This window comes from Sturnus vulgaris, chromosome 24, assembly GCF_052056855.1.
Source record: "Sturnus vulgaris isolate bStuVul1 chromosome 24, bStuVul1.hap1, whole genome shotgun sequence".
Lineage (NCBI taxonomy): Eukaryota > Metazoa > Chordata > Aves > Passeriformes > Sturnidae > Sturnus > Sturnus vulgaris.
This window is the reverse complement of record NC_142266.1, coordinates 6,233,988-6,253,065: the sequence shown is the minus strand read 5'-3', so window position 1 is coordinate 6,253,065 and position 19,078 is coordinate 6,233,988. Positions and strand designations below refer to the sequence as shown.

The window sequence follows — 19,078 nt, the reverse complement described above, 5'->3', positions numbered from 1 at the left end:
GCACTGGGTATGCAGTAATGTTTAGAATATCCTTTATTCTTCCTGGCAGAGGGCTCATGTTAATCAAATAAAGCTCAGGATATTCACAGCAGTGAGCTACAGGAGCTGAGCAGACATTTGAACCTCTGCAAAGTGAATAGAGAAGAGTCTCAAGAAGCCAAACAATGTGATAAAACTACTCATTTTAATCACTTAAATCTCCTTATAAGTATATTGATATAAGCTTTAGACATGAATTAAATTGGTGTCCACTAGTTCCTGAGTAACATCAGCTCCAGAACACGAGTTCCTTCCTGTGCTCGTGAGTGTGAGCTCACACCCACCTCTGCATTGTGCATTGGTGTGTGTGGGTGTGCACAGCACCCAGCAGACAGCACTAGGAGTCAAACCACCCTGGACACCGACAGATCAGTTATCCAAACCCTGAGCCTGAAGCAGCTTTGTCACAGCTGCCAGCCCCACTCTGGAAAACAAACACATCCAGGCACGACTCGAGAGTCACACCCTGTTTTCTGCCTCAACAGCTTCCCGAGTGAACCCACACCGCCTCTGAGTCACAGAACCCTGCAGGAACCGTTTAAATCGATATGCCTGGTTCTCGTCCTAGCAGCAGGGAAAACATTTTTACCTGAACCTTCCTCCCTCCACAAGAGCAGCAGGCCAGGGCACAGGAGAATCCCTTGGACAAGCCCTGTTTGCTCTCAGGAGCTGTGCTAGACATGGCAGGAAATCTGGGGGGTTTTTTTCTGAGAATTTTCTCTACGACTGCAGCAGAGTCACTCACCGTGGCTCTCTGAGTCACACCTTATCAAGGTGAGCAGTGCCTCACCCAGTTTTCAAATTCAGCCCCAGCAAACACAACAGTCAGAGGAAGAGGAGCAAATCCCTGTCGTCCCACAGAGCACAGACACCCTTCCTGCAGGGGCTGGTGTCCCAGTGTCCCAGCACGGCCCCAGGGCTCTTCACTCTGCTCTGGAGACAGAACCACCACTGCCTGCACAGCATTTCTTCCACCCTGGGTCTGGGGCTGTTCCCAAAGCAGGGCTATTCCAGGCTGGATTAACTACAGTTGATGCCGGGGGAAAAATCCAAGTTGACCAAAAAGCCTTTACATTACAGGAATCAGCTGTAACAGTTTTCCTTTAGTCTGGCAGGAAAATTTTTGCTGCAAATCAGAGTCAAATTAAAAGCTAACCATGTTGCAATAATAAGATTTCTTTCCTATAACACATTCCTGTGACACAACAGTTCCCTCTGCAGACAGAGGAAACTTGGGTCCATATTTCACAGGATGCTGCTGGATGTGAAGCTGTGTCAGAGTAAGGAATAATTTGGGGCTGGGTGCTGCTGCTGGAACTCAGGACCAGTATAAAGAATCTTTCTGTTTCTCACCTGCTCTTTACCGACTCGTAAGTGTTCCTGCAAATTTCTCACTTCCTGGGAACAGGAATGGGAGAATTCTTTTTTGAGACACAGCTGACAGCCCATCATCTCCTGTGCTTACAGCACAGCCCGGGATGCCTCTCATCGTTATTGTGGTTTCCAGAGAGAGGGTCCCAGCCCCGAAAGGTTCCTGCAGGTCCCTGCAGAGCCACGGAACCCCCTTTCCCCCAGGAGGAAGCGCTGAGTCCCCAGTTTTGCCTCTTTCTCAGGCTTTCCCCTGCCGCTGTCCGGGTTTCCCTGGAGAGGGCAGCCGAGCACCGCGGAGCTGCTGCGGAACCCCCGAGCCACAAACCGTGCCAAAGGAAGATTCGGAGAGGACGGGGTGGAACCTTCGTGATTCCACCGAATGAGGGAACTGAGATCCCAGCAGGAGGGAAAGTTGAGTTCCCAGCTGGACAGTGGAGTTGCTGGTGCTGGGATGGGGCTGTGGGGTGGTTCTGGGGGTGGCAGAGCGGGGTCAGGTGCACCCAAGGACTAAGGATCGCTTTCCTTCTCTTCCAAGGCTCCCCACTACACCCTGTACGGTCTATATCCACCCGCAATGTGGCCAATTCCTTTGAGATTTGGGGCGAACTTGCCTCTCCCCGCTGACACGGTGATATTGTCCCTGTGTCACCCGGAGCTGTCCCTGCTTTCCAGCGGCACCAGCACAACCCAGCCCCGGGCAGCTGCTGGGGGAGAAGAGGCTGCTGGAGGAAGGATGGGTGAGAGCAGGTACAGCAGCGACCACAGCCTCGGGTGCTTCCTGACCACAGGGACTGTCACTGAAGACCTAAAGCCATTTCCCTTCCACGTGCAGAGAGAAAATCACCTCGTTCCTCTGGCATGAACTGATTCTATACAGAGAAATTCAGGGACACAGGTGAGGTTTGTGCTGCAGGTACAGACAGCAGATTTCTGAGCTTGCCCTTAGACCTGCACACAAGCAGGTACATCCAGATTTGGCCACATCTGCTTCCTAGTTTTCTTCCTCCCCATACTTTTCCATGTTCCCAGAGAAATCAGGAGGAGAACCTGAATGTCTCTTGCCTCACACTCTGCAGTTACATGGAGAAACGAGAGGGACTGGGAGGGTTTTTTCAGCAAGCTGGAGGGTTTGGGTGGTTGTAGATGTGGCACAAGCAGGCAGCAGAACACAACACCCAGAGGAGAAGTGAGGAAGGAAAGAAAACCCGACACACATTCTCTGAAAGAATGTGACAGAGAGCGAGGAAGCAGAGGAAGGATTCACACTGATGGATTTCCAACCCAGGGGAATAAACCAGAACGGTTCAACAAACCCAGACGAAACCAGAAGTGCCGTGAGAGGAGAGGGAAGCAGGCGCTGTCCGCAGCTGCACTGATGCCCTGAGAGCCAGAAGGATGGGAAACCCCAGAGCATCTGTGGGGAGGTGAGTGGTTTGTGTTTGCTGACCCACAGCATCCTGCAGCCCTGGGTCCTTTCTTTCACATCAACCCAGAGAGCCCTCGGTGCTTCAGGCTGGGCAGACTCTGCTGCACGGGCAGATTGCCAGGATCAACTATCAGCTATTTAGGATAAACTGCAAGGCAATGTGTAACAGAGGGTGGGAAATTGGTTTTTAGGATGGATTCTTTCTTAAGGAGGAGGTGAAAGGTAAGTGATTCATAGCAGGGTGTGGGTTAACTCTTTACAGCTGATTTTGGGAATTGTTAATGTTGAATCAGTTAATCAGAAACTGGTGTGACAGGACAAGGGGGAATTGGTTCCAAGAAATTCTTCCCTGTGAGGGTGGGAAGGTCCTGGCACAGGTTGCCCAGAGCAGCTGTGGCTGCTCTATCCCTGGAAGTGTCTAAGCTAATTCCAAAATAATGGAAAAACTTCTGCAACTAAACCAAGAAATCACATATAAACTAAAATGTTTGTAAAGCAAAAGATACTTTGCTTTTTCAGCAAGTGAAATTTGCAAGCATTAGTGACAATTTTTGCATAAATCACCACACTTGTTCGTAGTAGGTGATCATTTAAGACATTTTATTATATTGTAAAGCTCAAAACTCTCAGATATTCTAAACATGAAACATTCAAGAGCAGCGCTTTCAGAGTGCTGCAGGCACAATGCACTGGCTGATTGCGGCAGGAAAATTTAATTTGACATTATCTAAGCAACTGGTAGTATGTAACTTTGGAATGAGCAGGATGCTGTGAGGGCTCTGTGAATGCAGAACCCATCCCAAGTGGAAGCAGGATGGTGCTGCTGTGTGCCAGGCACCACGAGCCCGACAGCTGGAATCAGTGGCAGCGAGGCACTGAGGAGGAAAAGCACTTTTTCATTTGTAAATTTAATTTCCCCCGAAGCCAGTTGGAGTTATTGGGCTGGAGTGAGTGGGCTCACAGCAGATGTAATAGGAGGGGAGGTTTCTCTGCTGCTCTGGGCACTTTGCAATCATTGAGGCTTTTTCAGGAATATGTTGCATTCCCAAGTATCTGGATTCTGTTCCTAATAACTCACTCCTCATTTATTCACTGTGTTGTTTCCTGGGGCTCTGCTCTTGTTGCTGGGGGGTTCTCTATTGCAAGGACACATTATTTTGGCAAAATCTTCCCCACCCTGGGCCTTCCTGCTGTGCTGTGATCAGAGAGTTAATCCTGTGCAGAAGCCCAGGGAATCTCAGCTCAGCTGCTGCACTTCCAGGGAACCAGTCCCTCTGTGCCACAGCCCCTGGATCTAAAGGAGGGCCAGAAGCCACTTGGCTCTTTGTTGTTGAGCTGAGCTGGCAGCCCATGGGGCTTGGACTCCTTGGGCTTGCCAGGTTGGCTGTGGGGAGATGCACAGCCATGCCTGGGGCTGGAATTCCCAGGGAGGTGGAGATGATGGTCTTGGAAAGGGGGTTTCCACCCTGGAAGTGGGACTTGCCCCATGGAGGATGTTGCAGGTCAGCTCTCCCCAGGAACCAGGTATGAGCTGGCACTTTTCCCAGGAGCTAAGCCAGGCAGGGAGCAGAGGCCATGGACAAACAAATCCAGGGGCCCATCTGACAAGAGGAAAATGTCCCCTGGGCAGGAAAAAGCAGCTTTGTGGCCAAAAAAGCAAAAAATAATAAAAAAAAAAAGGACAGGCAGTGCAAGGAGAGGAGCTCTTGGCATTGCCTGTGTTTTCATGCTCGTGCAGAAGAGACCTTTGCTGGAGCAAAGCCCTGTGCTTTCCCTCATGGACACAGGAGCTGCAAGGAGGCTTTGGGGGAGCAAAGAGATCTGTCCTTGTTATTCAGCCTGAGACAGAACAGATGTGGGAAAGGAAGATTGGGGCTGGCTAATTGCTGTGAGCCCAGCACAGGATTTTGAACCTGAAGCTCATATGAGTTTTTTCAACTTCGTGGAGAGAGCTGGGTCAGGACAGGCAGCACAGGAGTTATTTTAACATTAGAAGCAGATTCTCTCCCCAAGCAGCATAACATCAGGGATGACATTTTGCTGCCTTCACTCCCTTGCCTGGTGTTCAGTGGTTTCCAGGTTCCTAAGGATGTTAGTTGGATATTGCACAACTGCAGGTTTGAGGTTTTACAGTGGTCCTGGGAGTGCTGGCTGCAGGTAATGGATGCCAAGGTGATGCTGGAGGCTGCTTAATGAAGAGATGTCTTGGTTTGGATGCTGGGCTTTGGCTGGGGAGGTTTGGAGACTCGAGGCAGTTGCTGCCCCAGTGGTCCCTGGTGAGCCCTGCTATATGAAAAGTCCATCTGTCTGCTAAATCCAGCCCTCTCCAGAGGGAGGGATGCTGTCAGGTTTAATAACAGCAGTTGGTAATTCCTGCTGCCTGTGTGGTGTTCCTGTGAAAGGCTGCAGGAAATGAGAGCACTGAGGGCAATGTCCTGCTCCTGTGTTGTTTACCCCATGCAAGAGTCTGATGTAAGAGGAGGGCAGCTTGCTGCAACACTCAGCCACACATCAGCCCCAAACCCAGGACTCCTCCAGCCTGCAATGCCAAGAAGTCCCAATCAGGATTGCCCTGCTCTGCCTGTAACATGCACTGAACTCCCTGCAGCCATCGATGTCCCAGCCCTGACAGGCTCAGGAGTCAAATGTGGGGCTGGAGCTCTTCTCTGTCACCTCCTGGGCAGCCTCTCGAGTCACTGGGGATATTTTGCAACTCCTGAAACACCGGAAGAGTGATAAGTGTGAGGGGAAATCAGTGGAGAAGGAAATTTCAGTTCTAGAACTCGTGTCACTGCTGAGATGTCACGGACAGAGGTTTGTTGGGCAGTGCTGGCTGTTGTCACCTCCAGCAGCAGCTGAATTTCACACAGGAGGCAGAGGGACCACAGAGGAAGGGTTACAGTGGCTGGAACCCACAGCCCAGCAGCTCTGCCCCTGCTCTGTGTCTGTCACATCCTGGCCGTGGCTCGCGTGTTTAGGACATTTCCTCTTTCACAAGAAAGCCGAGAGCAGGGAGAGGCAGTGACTTGTTTGTTCTGGGGGAAAGGGAACGCTGTCAGCTCCGTGCTCTCCTCTCCAGCAGAGGGAACTCATGATCCCATTGCCTGGATGAGGGATCCTGGAAGCTTTTGGGAACGGGAGTCCTATTCCATGGGCTTGGGCACAGAATTTAGCTGTAATTCAGGCAGGGTTGGGATATCCCACAGCTGCTCTTCACCTGCTCTCTAACCCAGTCCAGGATGATCTTGTTCCCTGAAATCCAAAGCAGCACAACTTAGTTTAAACACCAGTGCAATCCATGGAAAGAATGGGAGAAAATAACACCTGAAGGACAACTTATGAAGATGAAGGGGATTAAATGCATTGAGCTGCAGAGAAAAACCCAAATCTTGCTGCAGAATTCACTGAGTAGCTCAGCATCTGCACTGTGTAAAATCAGGCATTTCCCTCCATCACACCTCTGCTGATGCTAAAAGTATTGATAAAATTAACCAAATCCTGGGTATGGACAGGGGTTCTTAGGCTCAGGTGGTCTCAGTCCTGCATGTCCCCACTTGTATGTCCAACCTGCACTCTAATATCGATCTCTAATTAATCTCTAAAATCTTATATCAATCACTCTGACTCTGCTACATGGAATATGGAGGAGGAAACAACTGCAATGAGCTTTGTAAAGCTGCAATGGGCAAGCTTAAATATAAAACCATTCTTGTTGTTTTATATGTTCAAACAGCTTTGGTGAGGAGTAAATCCTTCAGAGTGCACTTTGTGTTCCCAGACGAGCTGCACTGAGTCCCTGGCAGGGCAAGCCTCCCATCCTTCTCCATCCAAGCCATGTCCCAGGGCAGCTGCAGTGGGACAGGCTGTTCTGCAGGACCTGTCTGCCCATGGCACTGTCCCCATCAGCAGTCCCTTCCAGTGCTGCTGGCCCTCGGCAGTGAATCCTGGAGGAGTGGTAAGAGCTGGCTCAGGATTCTCAGCCTTGCTGCTTCCCTCTTGTGGTGAGGAGCCAGCCTGGGAGATTGAGGTGGTACAGCCAGGGTGCCCTGGCCTGTGGGAAATGTGTCTCAGCCAAACTAGCAGTGGGACAAAGCCTGGAGCTCTGCTGGGAAAGCGTGGATGTTGGCTCCAGTGTTTGGGCTGTGGACCTGAAAGCAGCTCTCTGTGGGCTGATTGCATTTTTCTTGCTTCCCTCTAAAGAGAGGGAAGTGTCTGGGTTGATTTATTGCTTGTTAAGTCATCTTCACCTCCACGTTTTTCAGAGCATCTGAAGAAGTGCAGAAGGAAGCAGAAGGTTCTCTGTGAGCCCCCAGCTCCAGGTAACCACCATGGATACTTGCAGGGCACCTGCAAACGCCTCCAAGTGCAGTGGGAACACCATGGAGTGCTTCATGGTGCTCAGCACACAGACACAGAAGATTAGCATTGGCATCCTGTGTGGCCTCTTTGGGACAATGTGTGTTTTTGAGAACTCCTTGGTGCTCTACCTGATCTTCTCTTCCCCTGGGATCAGGAAAAAACCTTCCTACCTCTTCATCGGCAGCCTGGCCCTGGCTGACATCCTGGCCAGCATCATCTTTGTCTGCAGCTTTGTGAACTTCCACGTGTTCAACGAGGCTGGTTTCTCCAAGGAGGTGTTCCTGCTGCAGCTGGGAGGGGTGAACACGTCCTTCTCTGCCTCCCTCAGCAGCCTGCTGCTCACAGCCCTGGACCGCTACATCTCCATCAGCAGACCCTCGGAATACAAGCTCCTGATGACCAGGAAAAGAGCCTGGACAGCCCTGGCCGTGCTCTGGCTGACCTGTGCCACCATAGCTTGCCTGCCCCTGCTGGGCTGGAATTGCTGCGTGCTGGATTCTGTGTGCTCTGAGCTGTTCCCCTTTGTGGATGACAATTACCAGTCAGGCTGGGTCTGCTTCGTCATGGTCCTGCTGGGCTGCATCGTCTACGCCTACGCCCACGTGCTCTGGAGGGCTCGCCAGCACGTGGCCTACATGGAGAAGCACCAGGCACAGGTAGGGAAGCAAAATACCCGGATGAGGATGGATGTGATGCTGGCCAAGACCCTGGTGATGGTGCTGGCTGTGCTCATGCTCTGCTGGTCCCCCGTGCTCGTGCTCATGATCTACAGCATCTTCGCCAGGCTGAGCGACCACCTGCGCAAGGTGTTCGCCTTCTGCAGCACCCTCTGCCTGCTCAACTCCATGGTGAACCCCATCATTTACGCCCTGAGGAGCAAGGAGCTGTTCTCCTCCCTGAGGAGGGTGTTCTCCCACTTCAGGAGGCAGCTGAAGGTCACTGAGGAGATCCCAGAAGCAGAGAGCACCCACAAGTCCTCCGTGATAGAGACAGTCTGCGAGGACACACACACAATGTAGGGAGGCACCTGGGGGGAATCCACACCCTCAGGAAGGAAGGAACAGCCTGGATCACTTTTCTTTTTCTTTTCTCTTCTGATGGCAGTTGAGGGGTCTCTGATATGGAGACAGCTTCTGCTGGTGTCACCCTTTAACTGGGACAAAAAGTGCACAGACTTTGCTCTCAGGCACAAGTTGGGATTGTTGGGGTGTCCTGTGCCAGGAGTTGGACTGGATGATCTTTGGGGTGTCCCAGCTCAGAATATTCCATGATTCTGTGATAATCTGCCACCAGGGGAGGTTCAGGTTGGACATCAGCAGGAATTTCTTCATGGAAAAAGTGGTCAGGCCTTGGAAGGGGCCCAGGGAAGTTTGGAGTCCCCATCCCTGCTGGTGTCACCTGGATGTGGCACTCAGTGCTCTGGGCTGGTGACAAGGTGGAGATTGGACACAGCTTGGACTCGATGGTTTGGGAGGGCTTTTCCAACCAGTGGAACATTCTCACTGTGGCTTAAGGACTTGGCCAGAGCTGGGGCAGACAGGACCTTGCAGGCAGCACATTTCTTCCAGCAGGTTTCAGGAGAGCTGACCTAACCACACAGGTGTTTGTTGGATGTTATGTGATTAAACATATAAGCCATTTTCCAGCTTTTTCTTCCTCTTCTTTCCTAGTGTACAAAGTCCTCCAGGTGACAAGTTTAAGTCCAAACTGGGGCAAATACTTTGACCATGAGGAACTTGATTGAAGTTGGTTTTTTGCAAACTATACAAAAGCAGCACTTTTATCTGAATGGACAATGAAATGGGACAGGGCTCTTCACCAGTGACCTGGAGCAGCTGGGCTCCTGCCAGCTCCCAAAATGCCTCCTACAGGGATGAGCCTGGCTGGGGCATGGCCACGAGGCCCTTGCACTCTGCCCTGTGTCCCAGAGGATGCACCCAGCCCTCGAGAGAGTTTGGGAGCCCTGCCCAGGCCTGTCCTGGCTGCACAGGAGGGTCTGGAGAAGGGGACATTGAGGGGAGACTTATCAAAGTCAGCAGGGCATTGAAGGGGAAGCTCCAATCTCTGGGACCATGGGCAGGATCCAAGGGAATGGCTGGTGGGTTTAGGTTGGATTTAGGGAAAGGTTCTTCCCTAAAGTGCTGGGCACTGCCCAGGCTCCCCAAGGAATGAATGGTCACAGCCCCAAGGCTGCCAGCGTTTGGACACCACTGCCAGGGATGCCCAGGGTGGGATTGTTGGGGTGGCTGTGCAGGCCCAGGGGTGGGACTGGATGATCCTTCATCCCTTCCAGCTCGGGATATTCCCTGATCCTGCTCCAGAAGCTGATCCCGTTCCTGGGGGATAATGGCAGTGCCCTAAACAAGCTCTGATCTAATTAGTGCTGGTGGCTCAGTGGGGTCAGGGCAGTCCTGTGGGGAGCTGGAGCTGTGATTTGTGATGCAGTGCGAACAAACACCGTGGATCGTAGTGGCCGAACGAGCCGTGGGTGCTGCACAGGCCGGGCCGCAGCCTCGAACCCGCGGCCCCAGGGCGAACGGCGGCGGCGGTGACGTCACGGGGCGGTGGCGGTGACGTCACGTAGCGATGGCGGCGCTGGCGCTGCTCTGTGTGGCGGCCGCGCTGGGCTCGGGCCTGGCCGAGCGCCGGTACCGCCCGGACTGGGCCAGCCTGGACGCGCGGCCGCTGCCGGCCTGGTTCGACCAGGCCAAGGTGGGGGTGTTCGTGCACTGGGGGGTGTTCTCCGTGCCCGCCTGGGGCTCCGAGTGGTTCTGGTGGCACTGGCAGGGCCTGCACGATGCCGCCTACGAGCGCTTCGTGCGCCGCCGCTTCCCGCCCGGCACCACCTACGCGGAGTTCGCTCCCCTTTTCACCGCCCACGACTTCCAGCCCCGCCAGTGGGCACAGCTCTTCCAGCGGGCCGGGGCCAGGTCAGCGCCGGGCATGGCCCGACTTGGGATCCCTGAGGGGATGAGGGGGCCCTGAGGGGATCAGTGCCATGGCCAGAGGTCCCTGAGGGGATGGGGGCGTCCCTGAGGGGATGGATGATGGCTCTGGAGGTTCCTGAGGGTACAGAGGACCCATTTCTGTGTCTGGGAGTCCCTGAGGGTACAGAGGAGCCATTTCTGTCAATCTGTGAGGCAGTGGGGTCCCCTCGTCACTGAGCAGATAGAAGAACATGTCTGGGAGGCCCAGAGGGAATTAGGGGTGGGTTTGGGGGTTCACAAGGGGATGGAAAAACTTGGGAAGCACATGGGGCTATTCCCAGGAGGGTGCAGGGGTCTCTGAGGGGATGGAAGGGACAAGTCTGGGGATCCTTGAGGGATTGGGGGTTCCTGAACAGTGCTGGAGATCCCTGAGGGTGCCGAGGACACGACAGGTCTTGCTCCTTCCTAAGTATTGACTGTTCACTCTTTCTCAGCATTAAAATCCACTAAAAGCCTCTCTTATTCTTGTGTTTGCTTCTGAATTCAAAGGATAGTGACAGAGTGTGATTATCCAGTGAGTTTGCAGCGAGGCTGGGAAATACCTCAGTTGTTCTTTTACCATCCCAACCAAGTCCTTTTCTCCTCTCAGATACGTGGTCCTGACAACCAAGCACCACGAGGGCTTCACCAACTGGGGGTCGCCAGTGTCCTGGAACTGGAATTCTGTGGATACAGGGCCCCACCGAGACCTGGTGGGAGAGCTGGGAGAAGCCCTCAGGGAGAGGTACAGCCCTGCCAGAGAACTCTTCTTCCAGAGCAGTGAATCCTCCTGGCTGTGCTTGACAAACAGCAGAAAACCCCTGAGCTCAGTGTGAAAAACTGAGTGCTTGCAAATGATGAAAAATAATCATGCCAGTAATTTAATTTCCACTGCTTCTTAATCCCCACTGAAGCCTAACTCTTCCCTCTGTGTTTTGTCCTTCAGCAACCTCCGTTATGGGCTGTATCACTCCCTGATGGAGTGGTTTAACCCTCTCTACCTCGCTGACAAACAAAGTGAATTCAAGACCCAGAGCTTCGTTTTAAAGAAGTTGATGCCAGAACTTTATGACCTTGTCTTAAAGTAAGAGCCACAACCAGCTCAGAATCACCAGCATTTCTTGGTTTCAGTTCTGTAGAGAAAGGTGCCAAGTGGGTGCAAAGAAGAGAAATGTTAATTTTTGCCAAGGCAAATTCTCTTTGCTAACCAGTAATGATTTGTGGTAATTAGAAAAGGGGTTCACTTTTGCCCTGTGGAAGGTCTAATCTGTAGAATAAGGCAGAGAGAAATATTTCCTGCAAAAGCAATTCCCTTCAATCCTGCCTTTGTGCAGAGTGGCTGGAAGTGGAACAAACTGTTCAGTATTTAGTAGAATAGAAGAGTAAATTTGCACCCTTGCCTTGCTTCCCCTTGCTGACAAAAATACAAGGCTTGGGCTTGTGGGTCATTGTCCCAGCTCAAGAATGTGCCTCATAATTGCCTTTGAGGTGCCAAATTCTGGGTTTTTTGGAAGAACTGCACCCTCTCTTGAGCTGTGGATCAACACTTTGTTCTTTGCTGCTGCAAGAACCTCCCTTAGAGCTTTGTGTGAAGCAGAAAATGAAGCAAAAACCTCCTGGTGATGTCAGGCGGTGGGAAGGGGAAATGAAACGACCCCATACCCAAGAAACACAGTGTGGCAGCAGCAGATAAGCCATTTTGAAACAACATCTATCTCCCTTAGATACAAACCAGATCTGATTTGGTCAGATGGAGACTGGGAAGCTCCAGATTCCTACTGGAATTCCACCTCTTTCCTTGCCTGGCTCTATAACGACAGCCCTGTCAAGGTACTGCTGCCCCTGGTGGCACTGGGAGGGTGTGGAAGAGCAGGAAGCTGTGGGGGATGTCATCAAACCAGATCCTTGCCATTTGCCAAATGTGTTTTATTCCCTGACAAAAAGAATAAAGACTGTGCTGCTGTGACAGCTCCACTGCCCTTTGCAGGACACTTGTGGGAGCTCAGGCCTGGAGCTTTGTTGCTCCCTGAATGAGCAGAGGGTGGGATTCAGCCTTCCCAGAAGGGTTTCCATTACACAGGGAATTTTCAGGTGCTTTCTGAAGGGAGTGACTGCCCAAGAACAGAAGGTTCAGTGCCCGGAGCTGTTTTCCCTCTCTCAGGACACCGTGGTTGTGAACGATCGCTGGGGTCGGGGCTGCTCCTGCCACCACGGGGGTTTCTACAACTGTGCTGACAAGTACAGGCCAGGCTCCTTGCCCCACCACAAGTGGGAGATGTGCTCCTCCCTGGACAAGCTCTCCTGGGGCTACCGCAGCAACATGAGCCTCGCTGAGGTGATGGATGAAATGAATATGATTGAGGTGAGAAACCTGAAATCAGAATGGCCTGGGGCAGGATTGCTGGGAATTCGAGGCTTCTGGAGCAGCTGATGAGGATGAAACTCCTCAGTTTCTGTGTTGTCTGAGGTGAAGATAATGCAGGTTGTTGTCTCGCTTTATCTGCCACAGGAGCTGGTGCAGACTGTGAGTTTGGGTGGCAACTACCTCCTCAATGTGGGACCTACAAAAGAAGGGGTGATTGCCCCCATCTTCCAAGAAAGACTCCTGGCCCTTGGGAGGTGGCTGGACACCAATGGGGAGGCGATTTATGAATCCCAGCCTTGGAGGGTGCAGATGGAGAACACCACAGACACAATCTGGTGAGGACTCTGCTCTGATGTTTATTTCTTATCTTTTCCTAAATTGGGTACACCCTGTAGTCTTGCCATTAGGATTTCATCCATCTTTCTTCAGTAGGAAAAAAGCAACCCTTCCTTTAAAATATGTCTATGCTGTAGCTGTCAGGACTGTTTAAGTGGTCCTGGCCAGAAATGCCTACAAAATGGAGTTGTTTTTATTTCCTCCAGTGTGTGCAGCCTAGAAATGTAGAGCAGGGATCAGGATGAGGCCGTGCATCCCCTCTGGGTGAGGCCAGGACGGACACACATGGACTTTGTTTGGGTTTCATCAGCCAGCACTGAGTGGCTGATGGTGGGTCCAAAGTGACAGATTTTGGAGTCAGGGAAAGGAGGTGACCCCTGTGTGGTGACAGAAGGCAAGGCAGTGTTCTTGTGCTGTCTGCAAAGGTCAGGTTTGTGTCTAGTGCCCTTCAGCTGCTGAACTCCTGCTCCCTCAGGTACACCTCCAAGGGACCAGTGGTCTTTGCCATCTTCCTGCTCTGGCCTCGGGACAGTGTCTTGCATCTGTCCTCACCCATTCCATCCCCAGACACACAGGTAAGGGACTTGGAACAGGACACCACACACTGAGAGCCCATCTGGGGGCATTTGTGGGCTGGGAAGGGCCAGCCTGGATTTATTTAGGAGAGGGGAGGTTGTGCCCTGTGGGCTCCTTGCAGCATCCCAGCTGTTCCCCAGGCTTTGGCTCACGTGGAACACGAGACAGGAATTGCCAGGACAGGCTGATGGCTGCCAAGGAATATTGCTGTCCTGGAGTGTTTTGATCCAGGGGAGGGAAGCAAATACCCAGAGAGCAGAGAGGCTGTCCTGCAGCTCACATTGAGCTCAGGTGCAGTGCCCTGCTCGTGGCAAGTGTCACTGTGACGCAAATGGTCGAGTGTCCTTTGCTCTGAACAAACAGGGGCAAAGCATCAGCAACAAACAAACCCCAAACAACAAACTGCAGCCTGGCCTGGCCTCAGAACACCTCGTGTGTCACCCCCTGAGCCACGTGAGCCACACCTGGGGACCTGCAGGGCCTGTGGGAAATGCTGGGCTGTGCAAAGGGGGCCTGCTGAGCTCCAGCTGAGTGTCCCCTTCCTTCCTTCCTTCCTTCCTCTGCAGGTGACACTGCTGGGGTTTGCTGGGACTCTTCAGTGGCAGAAGCACCCAGGGGAAGGGATGCTCATAACCCTGCCCTACATGCTGCCCTCTCCTCTCCCTCCTCAGTCTGGCTGGGCCGTGAAGCTCGAGGGGGTGAAGTGATGCTGTGGGGGGGACACAGCATCTCCCACTGCCTTTCTTTTCGATTGAATCCAAGAGGATTTTTATGTTTCACGTTGAATACATTATTTTTCACTCGAGAGAATCTCTCCTCCAGTCTCTGTTGCCTTGTGTTAGTTTGGTGTTGGTTGTGATCAGCCGTTTCTATGATGAATAAATCTAAAGGAAGCTTGCTGGAAGAGAGCTGGAAGAAATCATCTGTAAAAAATATGATACAAATCCATCAACAAACTTTTATTGATATTCTGCTGGAGACAGCAACAAGAAAAGGTTTGGTTCTTAGTGAATTTAAGAGACTCCACAGTTGTGAACTGCACTTGTGACTTCTGCTTGCACTCCTGACCTTCTGAACTTCGTGTTCTGGTGAGAGCAGGTTTCCTGCGTGGGCGTTCAACTTCTTCAAAAGGGTCGAACAATGTGAGTGATGACACCGCTGCTCAGAGCACAGGCTCTTGTGAAGGCACCGCAGCCTTGCAGACAGGCTTTGTGTCGTTCCTGGCCGAGCACAACCTGCCAGGACTCTTGGAGCTGAGCACGAGCAGAGCCCCGGGGCTCGGCCACGTGCGGAGCTGGTGTGGTGGGAGCTGTTACTCAAATGACAAACATCCAACAGCCCCGGCTCCAGAGAACCGCCTGCGAGTGCCAGGGACCGAGCGCCGCCCGGCTCCGGTGATGACGCCGTTACAAACAAAAAAATGGGACAAAAAGGGACAACAGAGCGATGGCCTCTTTGCCTCACAAGCCCATCACGCAGGTGACCCCTGGCGCGGACCGGGGCCCGCCCCAAAACAAACAGCTCCGTGTTTACCGAGCACGCCGGCCAGCGGGAAAGCCGCCGGTATAAGTGCGCGGCGGGCGCGCTGCCGGGCAGAGCCGCAGGAGAAGATGCCGCGCTGTGACACGGGCTCCGCGCCGCGGGACGGCGCCTGGGGACAGGTACGGGACGGCTCCGCACGGCGACGAGGGACAGAGGGGACAAAGGGGACAGGGGGGACAGAGGGGCCGGACGGGCCCCGGTGCCACGTGCGGAGCGCGGCCGGGCCGCGGTCACGTGAAAACGGAGCCACGCCCCCCTCCGGGTCACGTGTCGGGGGTGGGTGCGGTCACGTGAACAGCGGCGGACATGGCGGCGGCGCGGCGGCTCCTGCCGCGCTGGGCGGGATCGCTGCGGCCCGTGAGGGACCGGGGGGAGACAGGGACGGAGCCAGACGGGGCTGGGGAGGGTTGGAGCCAGGGCCAAAGGGAGCGAGGGGCACCGGGACAAAGGACAGAGGGACTGGGGGCACCGGGACAAGGCAGAGCGGGGCCGGGGATCCGGGGGCTCGGCTCACTCCTCCCTCCGTGCCAGGTGAGCTCCGCTGCGGCGGCCACCGGGGCGTACCCGAAGCGAGTGAAGGTGGTGGAGGTGGGACCCCGTGACGGGCTCCAGAACGAGAAGGTAACGGCGGGTCCGGGCTCCCTGCACCTCCCGGGGGGCGTTCTCCAACCAAATCCCCCAAACGTCCCCCTGTGCCCATCAGTGGGGCGGATTTTCTTTAAATGCTGCTTTTTTTGATATTGAAAAATTGCTGCTTTGTTTTGTTTTTTTTTTTAGTAGTGGAAGAGTTTATTGTGGAAATAATAATAACAACTCTAGGTCGTTTTTCTTTTCTCCTTTTTAGAATGTTGTGCCCACCCCAGTGAAGATCAATTTAATCAACATGCTGTCAGAGACAGGGCTGCAGGTCATAGAGGCCACCAGCTTCGTGTCCCCCAAGTGGGTTCCTCAGGTCAGTGTCCAGACAGGATTTGCAGTGCTGTGTTCTAGAAGTACAGCAATCCAGTGATTCTGCTTGCTCCCAAATCCCTGTTACTGGGCAAGAACCAGCAGAGGAGTTAAAATATCCCAGAGCTTCCCTTTGGAGCCTGGGAAGAGCAAAGGGACAGACAGGTCACACACAGAGCTGTTTGTGCACCTTGACCTGGCTGGGTGACCCCTGACCCCTCACAGGCTTCACTTTTGTTTGCTTTTAATGGCTCTGATCCCTAAATATTTCTGTTCCCTGAATAAAAAGGAATTTTAATGGTGATCTCCTGAGTGACCCTCACAGACGTTTCTGGTTTTGCAGATGGCTGATCACACCGAGGTCATGCAGGGGATTAATAAATTACCTGGGATCAGTTACCCTGTGCTGACTCCAAACCTCAAGGGATTCCGGGCAGCGGTAAGGGCTGGGAAAACCTGAATATCCACTCTGGGGAGCTTCCAGTCCCACCTGATCCTTTGCTCCTGCACTTGTTGGCTTCACCCTTTTCAAGGCAACCTCAGATGTGTCCTGGTGGTCGCTGCAGAATGAACTGAGGAGAGGGTTGGGTTGTTTGGGGGAAAAGTACTTTTATAAAATGAAAAAGTCAGAGATTGTAGATCACAGAGTCATTGAGGTTGGAGAAGAGCTCTGAGATCTTCAAGTCTAAATAAGCAAGGCAGATTTATTTAGGAACAGAAGAGCCTCTGTAAAGGAAAGTGCTTTATGGGGCTGGTTTGAGAGCTCTACCAAGAGGTGCCACTGAAACCCTTGAATTAACAATTGGCCATGAAATCCTGAAATTGTGACTGTTTGTAATTTCCCTCACAAGAAAAATCACCTGCCTTTCATTTAACAACAGTGCTGGCTTAAAGTTTGGACCTGCTAATCTCAGGGGTTCCTGTGATTCCAGTTTGGGATTTTTTATTTGCAGGTGGCAGCAGGGGCCAAAGAAGTGTCGATCTTTGGGGCAGCATCTGAGCTGTTCACCCAGAAAAACATCAACTGCTCCATCGAGGAGAGCCTGGAGAGGTTTGATGAGGTCTTGAAGGCAGCAAGGGAAGCCAGCATTCCTGTCAGGGGGTAAGGAGTTCCTGCTGGAATTCACCCACTTGTGATCATTCATTCTGCAATAATCCACAATCAGTTTGGATCAGATTTTCTTGGGCAAACATCCCACATGGAAATCACACACCCTCCACCCCTGTGGGCTCATCTTGGCAAACTTCACAGCCATGGAAGAAGAAATTGTAGAAATTCTGTAACAACCTTTGGCCATTGGACTTCTGGAATATAAAATTGATTCTCCCATCATGTAGACATGGAAGATGCACAAGTCCTGACTGATTTGTCCAGTAGAATCCCACTGCCCTTTTCCAGCTAAAAGTGTGGGGTTTTTTTAACCACAGATACGTTTCCTGTGTCCTTGGATGTCCCTATGAAGGGAAGATTTCTGCAGCTAAAGTTGCAGAGGTGAGTCAGCCATAAATACAACCAGAATTCCTGAGAGGGTTTTGATTTATTTTTATTTTTAGAGATGTGAAGTGGGCACTGGGGGATGTGTCAGACCATTTAGCCTAAGGGAATGTCCAGGTTCTCAGAGACTAAATCCACCTGAAATGGAGAATTGAGGGAGGTTTGGGCACCTGGAGATTTTTAATCCTAGAGGAGTGTCCAGGGAGTCATGGAACAGCAGGAATCAGGTGTGGGGAGGGAAGGATGCCCTCTCAGTGCCCGTGCTGGCTCTGGCACAGGTCTCCAAGAAGATGTACTCCATGGGGTGCTACGAGATCTCCCTGGGGGACACCATCGGCGTGGGCACCCCTGGCAGCATGAAGGAGATGCTGACAGCGGTGATGAAGGAGGTGCCCGTGGGGGCTCTGGCTGTCCACTGCCACGACACCTATGGACAGGCTCTGGCCAACATCCTGGTAGCCCTCCAGGTAGGATTCCTGCTCTGGATCACACATTCATGCCATGGTTGGGTTGGAAGGACCTTAAAGCCCATCCTGTTCCACCCCTTGCCCATCTCACTATCCCAGGCTGCTCTGAGCCCATCCAGCCTGGCCTGGGACACTTGCAGGGGTGTGGCAGCCACACAAATAAAGCAGTTTTCTTTGGGGTTTTGTTTGTGCTTGCAGAGCAGCCCCTGACTCTGCCTTTGTTTGCAGATGGGGGTGAGCGTGGTGGACGCTTCCGTGGCTGGCCTTGGGGGGTGTCCCTATGCCCAGGGAGCCTCTGGCAACGTGGCCACAGAGGACTTGGTGTACATGCTCAACGGGCTGGGCATCCACACGGTGAGTGGCAGCTGCCCTGGGCTCTGCTCAGGCCTCAGCACGGGGCAGGATTTGGCCCAGGGAGCCCGAGGGTGGTGGGGGCAGCTGGGGGGGCTCAGTGGGCCTGGGGTGACAGGACACAGGGAATGGCTTCCCCATGACAGAGGGCAGGTGAGATGGAATAATAGGGAGAAATATTCCTTGTAAGGGTGGGGAGGGTGCCCAGAGCAGCTGTGGCTACCCCTGGATTCAAGGCATGTCCTGTGCCTTTCCCTTGCAGGGAGTGGATCTCCAGAAGCTGATGGACACAGGCACCTTCATCTGCAATGCCCTGAACAGAAAAACCAATTCCAAGGTGTCTCAGGCCTCCTGCAGACTGTGACACTGAGTGGAATTCCTCCTTGGATCAAGAAGAAACCGAGGATCCAGCGCTGGCTGGGATTCCTCTCTGATCTCCCGAGCTCCTTCCTGGCTCAGCAGAATTATGAAGAAATGGAAGAATATTCTATTTTATTGTATTATATTGGACCTTGAGGCTGTTACCATGTGCCTTAGAGAAGGGAGGACGTGGAGGGGCTGAGCAAAGCTCTGACCTGAGCAGCACCCAGCAGCTCCTGCCCGCAGAGCCAAGGCCAGCCCACAGACGTTGCAGTTAGAGCACTGCTCCTGCTCAGGCTTTGTCCTTCCTCCCTTCTCTGCCCTCCACAAACGTCCCAAGGCTGAGCCTAAAGCCTCTCCTGGTGCTCAGCCTGCAGGGATGTGCTACTGCTCTGTGTATCTGTTGTAAGATACCTCGACGTACCAGGAGTAATAAACACTTTATTTAATAATCTAAACTATTAAAAATTTGATTCA

At 52.8% G+C, this 19,078-nt stretch overlaps 3 protein-coding genes across 6 annotated transcripts; all 3 read left to right on the top strand.

Annotated features, from left to right (window-relative positions):
- The first annotated feature begins 1,945 nt into the window (after positions 1-1,945).
- Positions 1,946-8,836, top strand: CNR2 (cannabinoid receptor 2). Of its 2 annotated transcripts, XM_088178205.1 has the most exons (4): positions 1,946-2,157; positions 2,243-2,305; positions 2,696-2,834; positions 7,099-8,836. In XM_088178205.1, the coding sequence occupies exon 4, from the start codon at positions 7,165-7,167 to the stop codon at positions 8,212-8,214; it is 1,050 nt and encodes a 349-aa protein (XP_088034331.1). In that variant the 5' UTR covers positions 1,946-2,157; positions 2,243-2,305; positions 2,696-2,834; positions 7,099-7,164; the 3' UTR covers positions 8,215-8,836. The 2 variants fall into 2 exon arrangements, with proteins under 2 accessions (XP_088034331.1, XP_014741062.1); XM_014885576.2 differs by lacking the exons at positions 1,946-2,157; positions 2,243-2,305; positions 2,696-2,834 and adding an exon at positions 2,927-3,058.
- Positions 8,837-9,758: 922 nt separating this feature from the next.
- FUCA1 (alpha-L-fucosidase 1) lies at positions 9,759-14,243 on the top strand. Its single transcript, XM_014885570.2, has 8 exons — positions 9,759-10,125; positions 10,772-10,906; positions 11,108-11,245; positions 11,886-11,991; positions 12,323-12,523; positions 12,671-12,861; positions 13,338-13,437; positions 14,005-14,243. The coding sequence occupies exons 1-8, from the start codon at positions 9,782-9,784 to the stop codon at positions 14,143-14,145; spliced, it is 1,356 nt and encodes a 451-aa protein (XP_014741056.2). The 5' UTR covers positions 9,759-9,781; the 3' UTR covers positions 14,146-14,243.
- Positions 14,244-14,952: 709 nt separating this feature from the next.
- On the top strand, positions 14,953-19,059 carry HMGCL (3-hydroxy-3-methylglutaryl-CoA lyase). 3 transcript variants are annotated; one of them, XM_014885580.2, is made up of 9 exons: positions 14,954-15,099; positions 15,512-15,601; positions 15,825-15,932; positions 16,272-16,367; positions 16,882-17,030; positions 17,357-17,420; positions 17,702-17,890; positions 18,119-18,244; positions 18,504-19,059. In XM_014885580.2, exons 1-9 carry the CDS (start codon positions 15,049-15,051, stop codon positions 18,603-18,605), a joined length of 975 nt encoding a protein of 324 aa, XP_014741066.2. In that variant the 5' UTR covers positions 14,954-15,048; the 3' UTR covers positions 18,606-19,059. The 3 variants fall into 3 exon arrangements, with proteins under 3 accessions (XP_088034330.1, XP_014741066.2, XP_014741064.2); XM_014885578.2 differs by lacking the exon at positions 14,954-15,099 and adding an exon at positions 15,236-15,337; XM_088178204.1 differs by lacking the exon at positions 17,702-17,890 and having other exon boundaries at positions 14,953-15,099.
- The last annotated feature ends 19 nt before the right edge of the window (positions 19,060-19,078 follow it).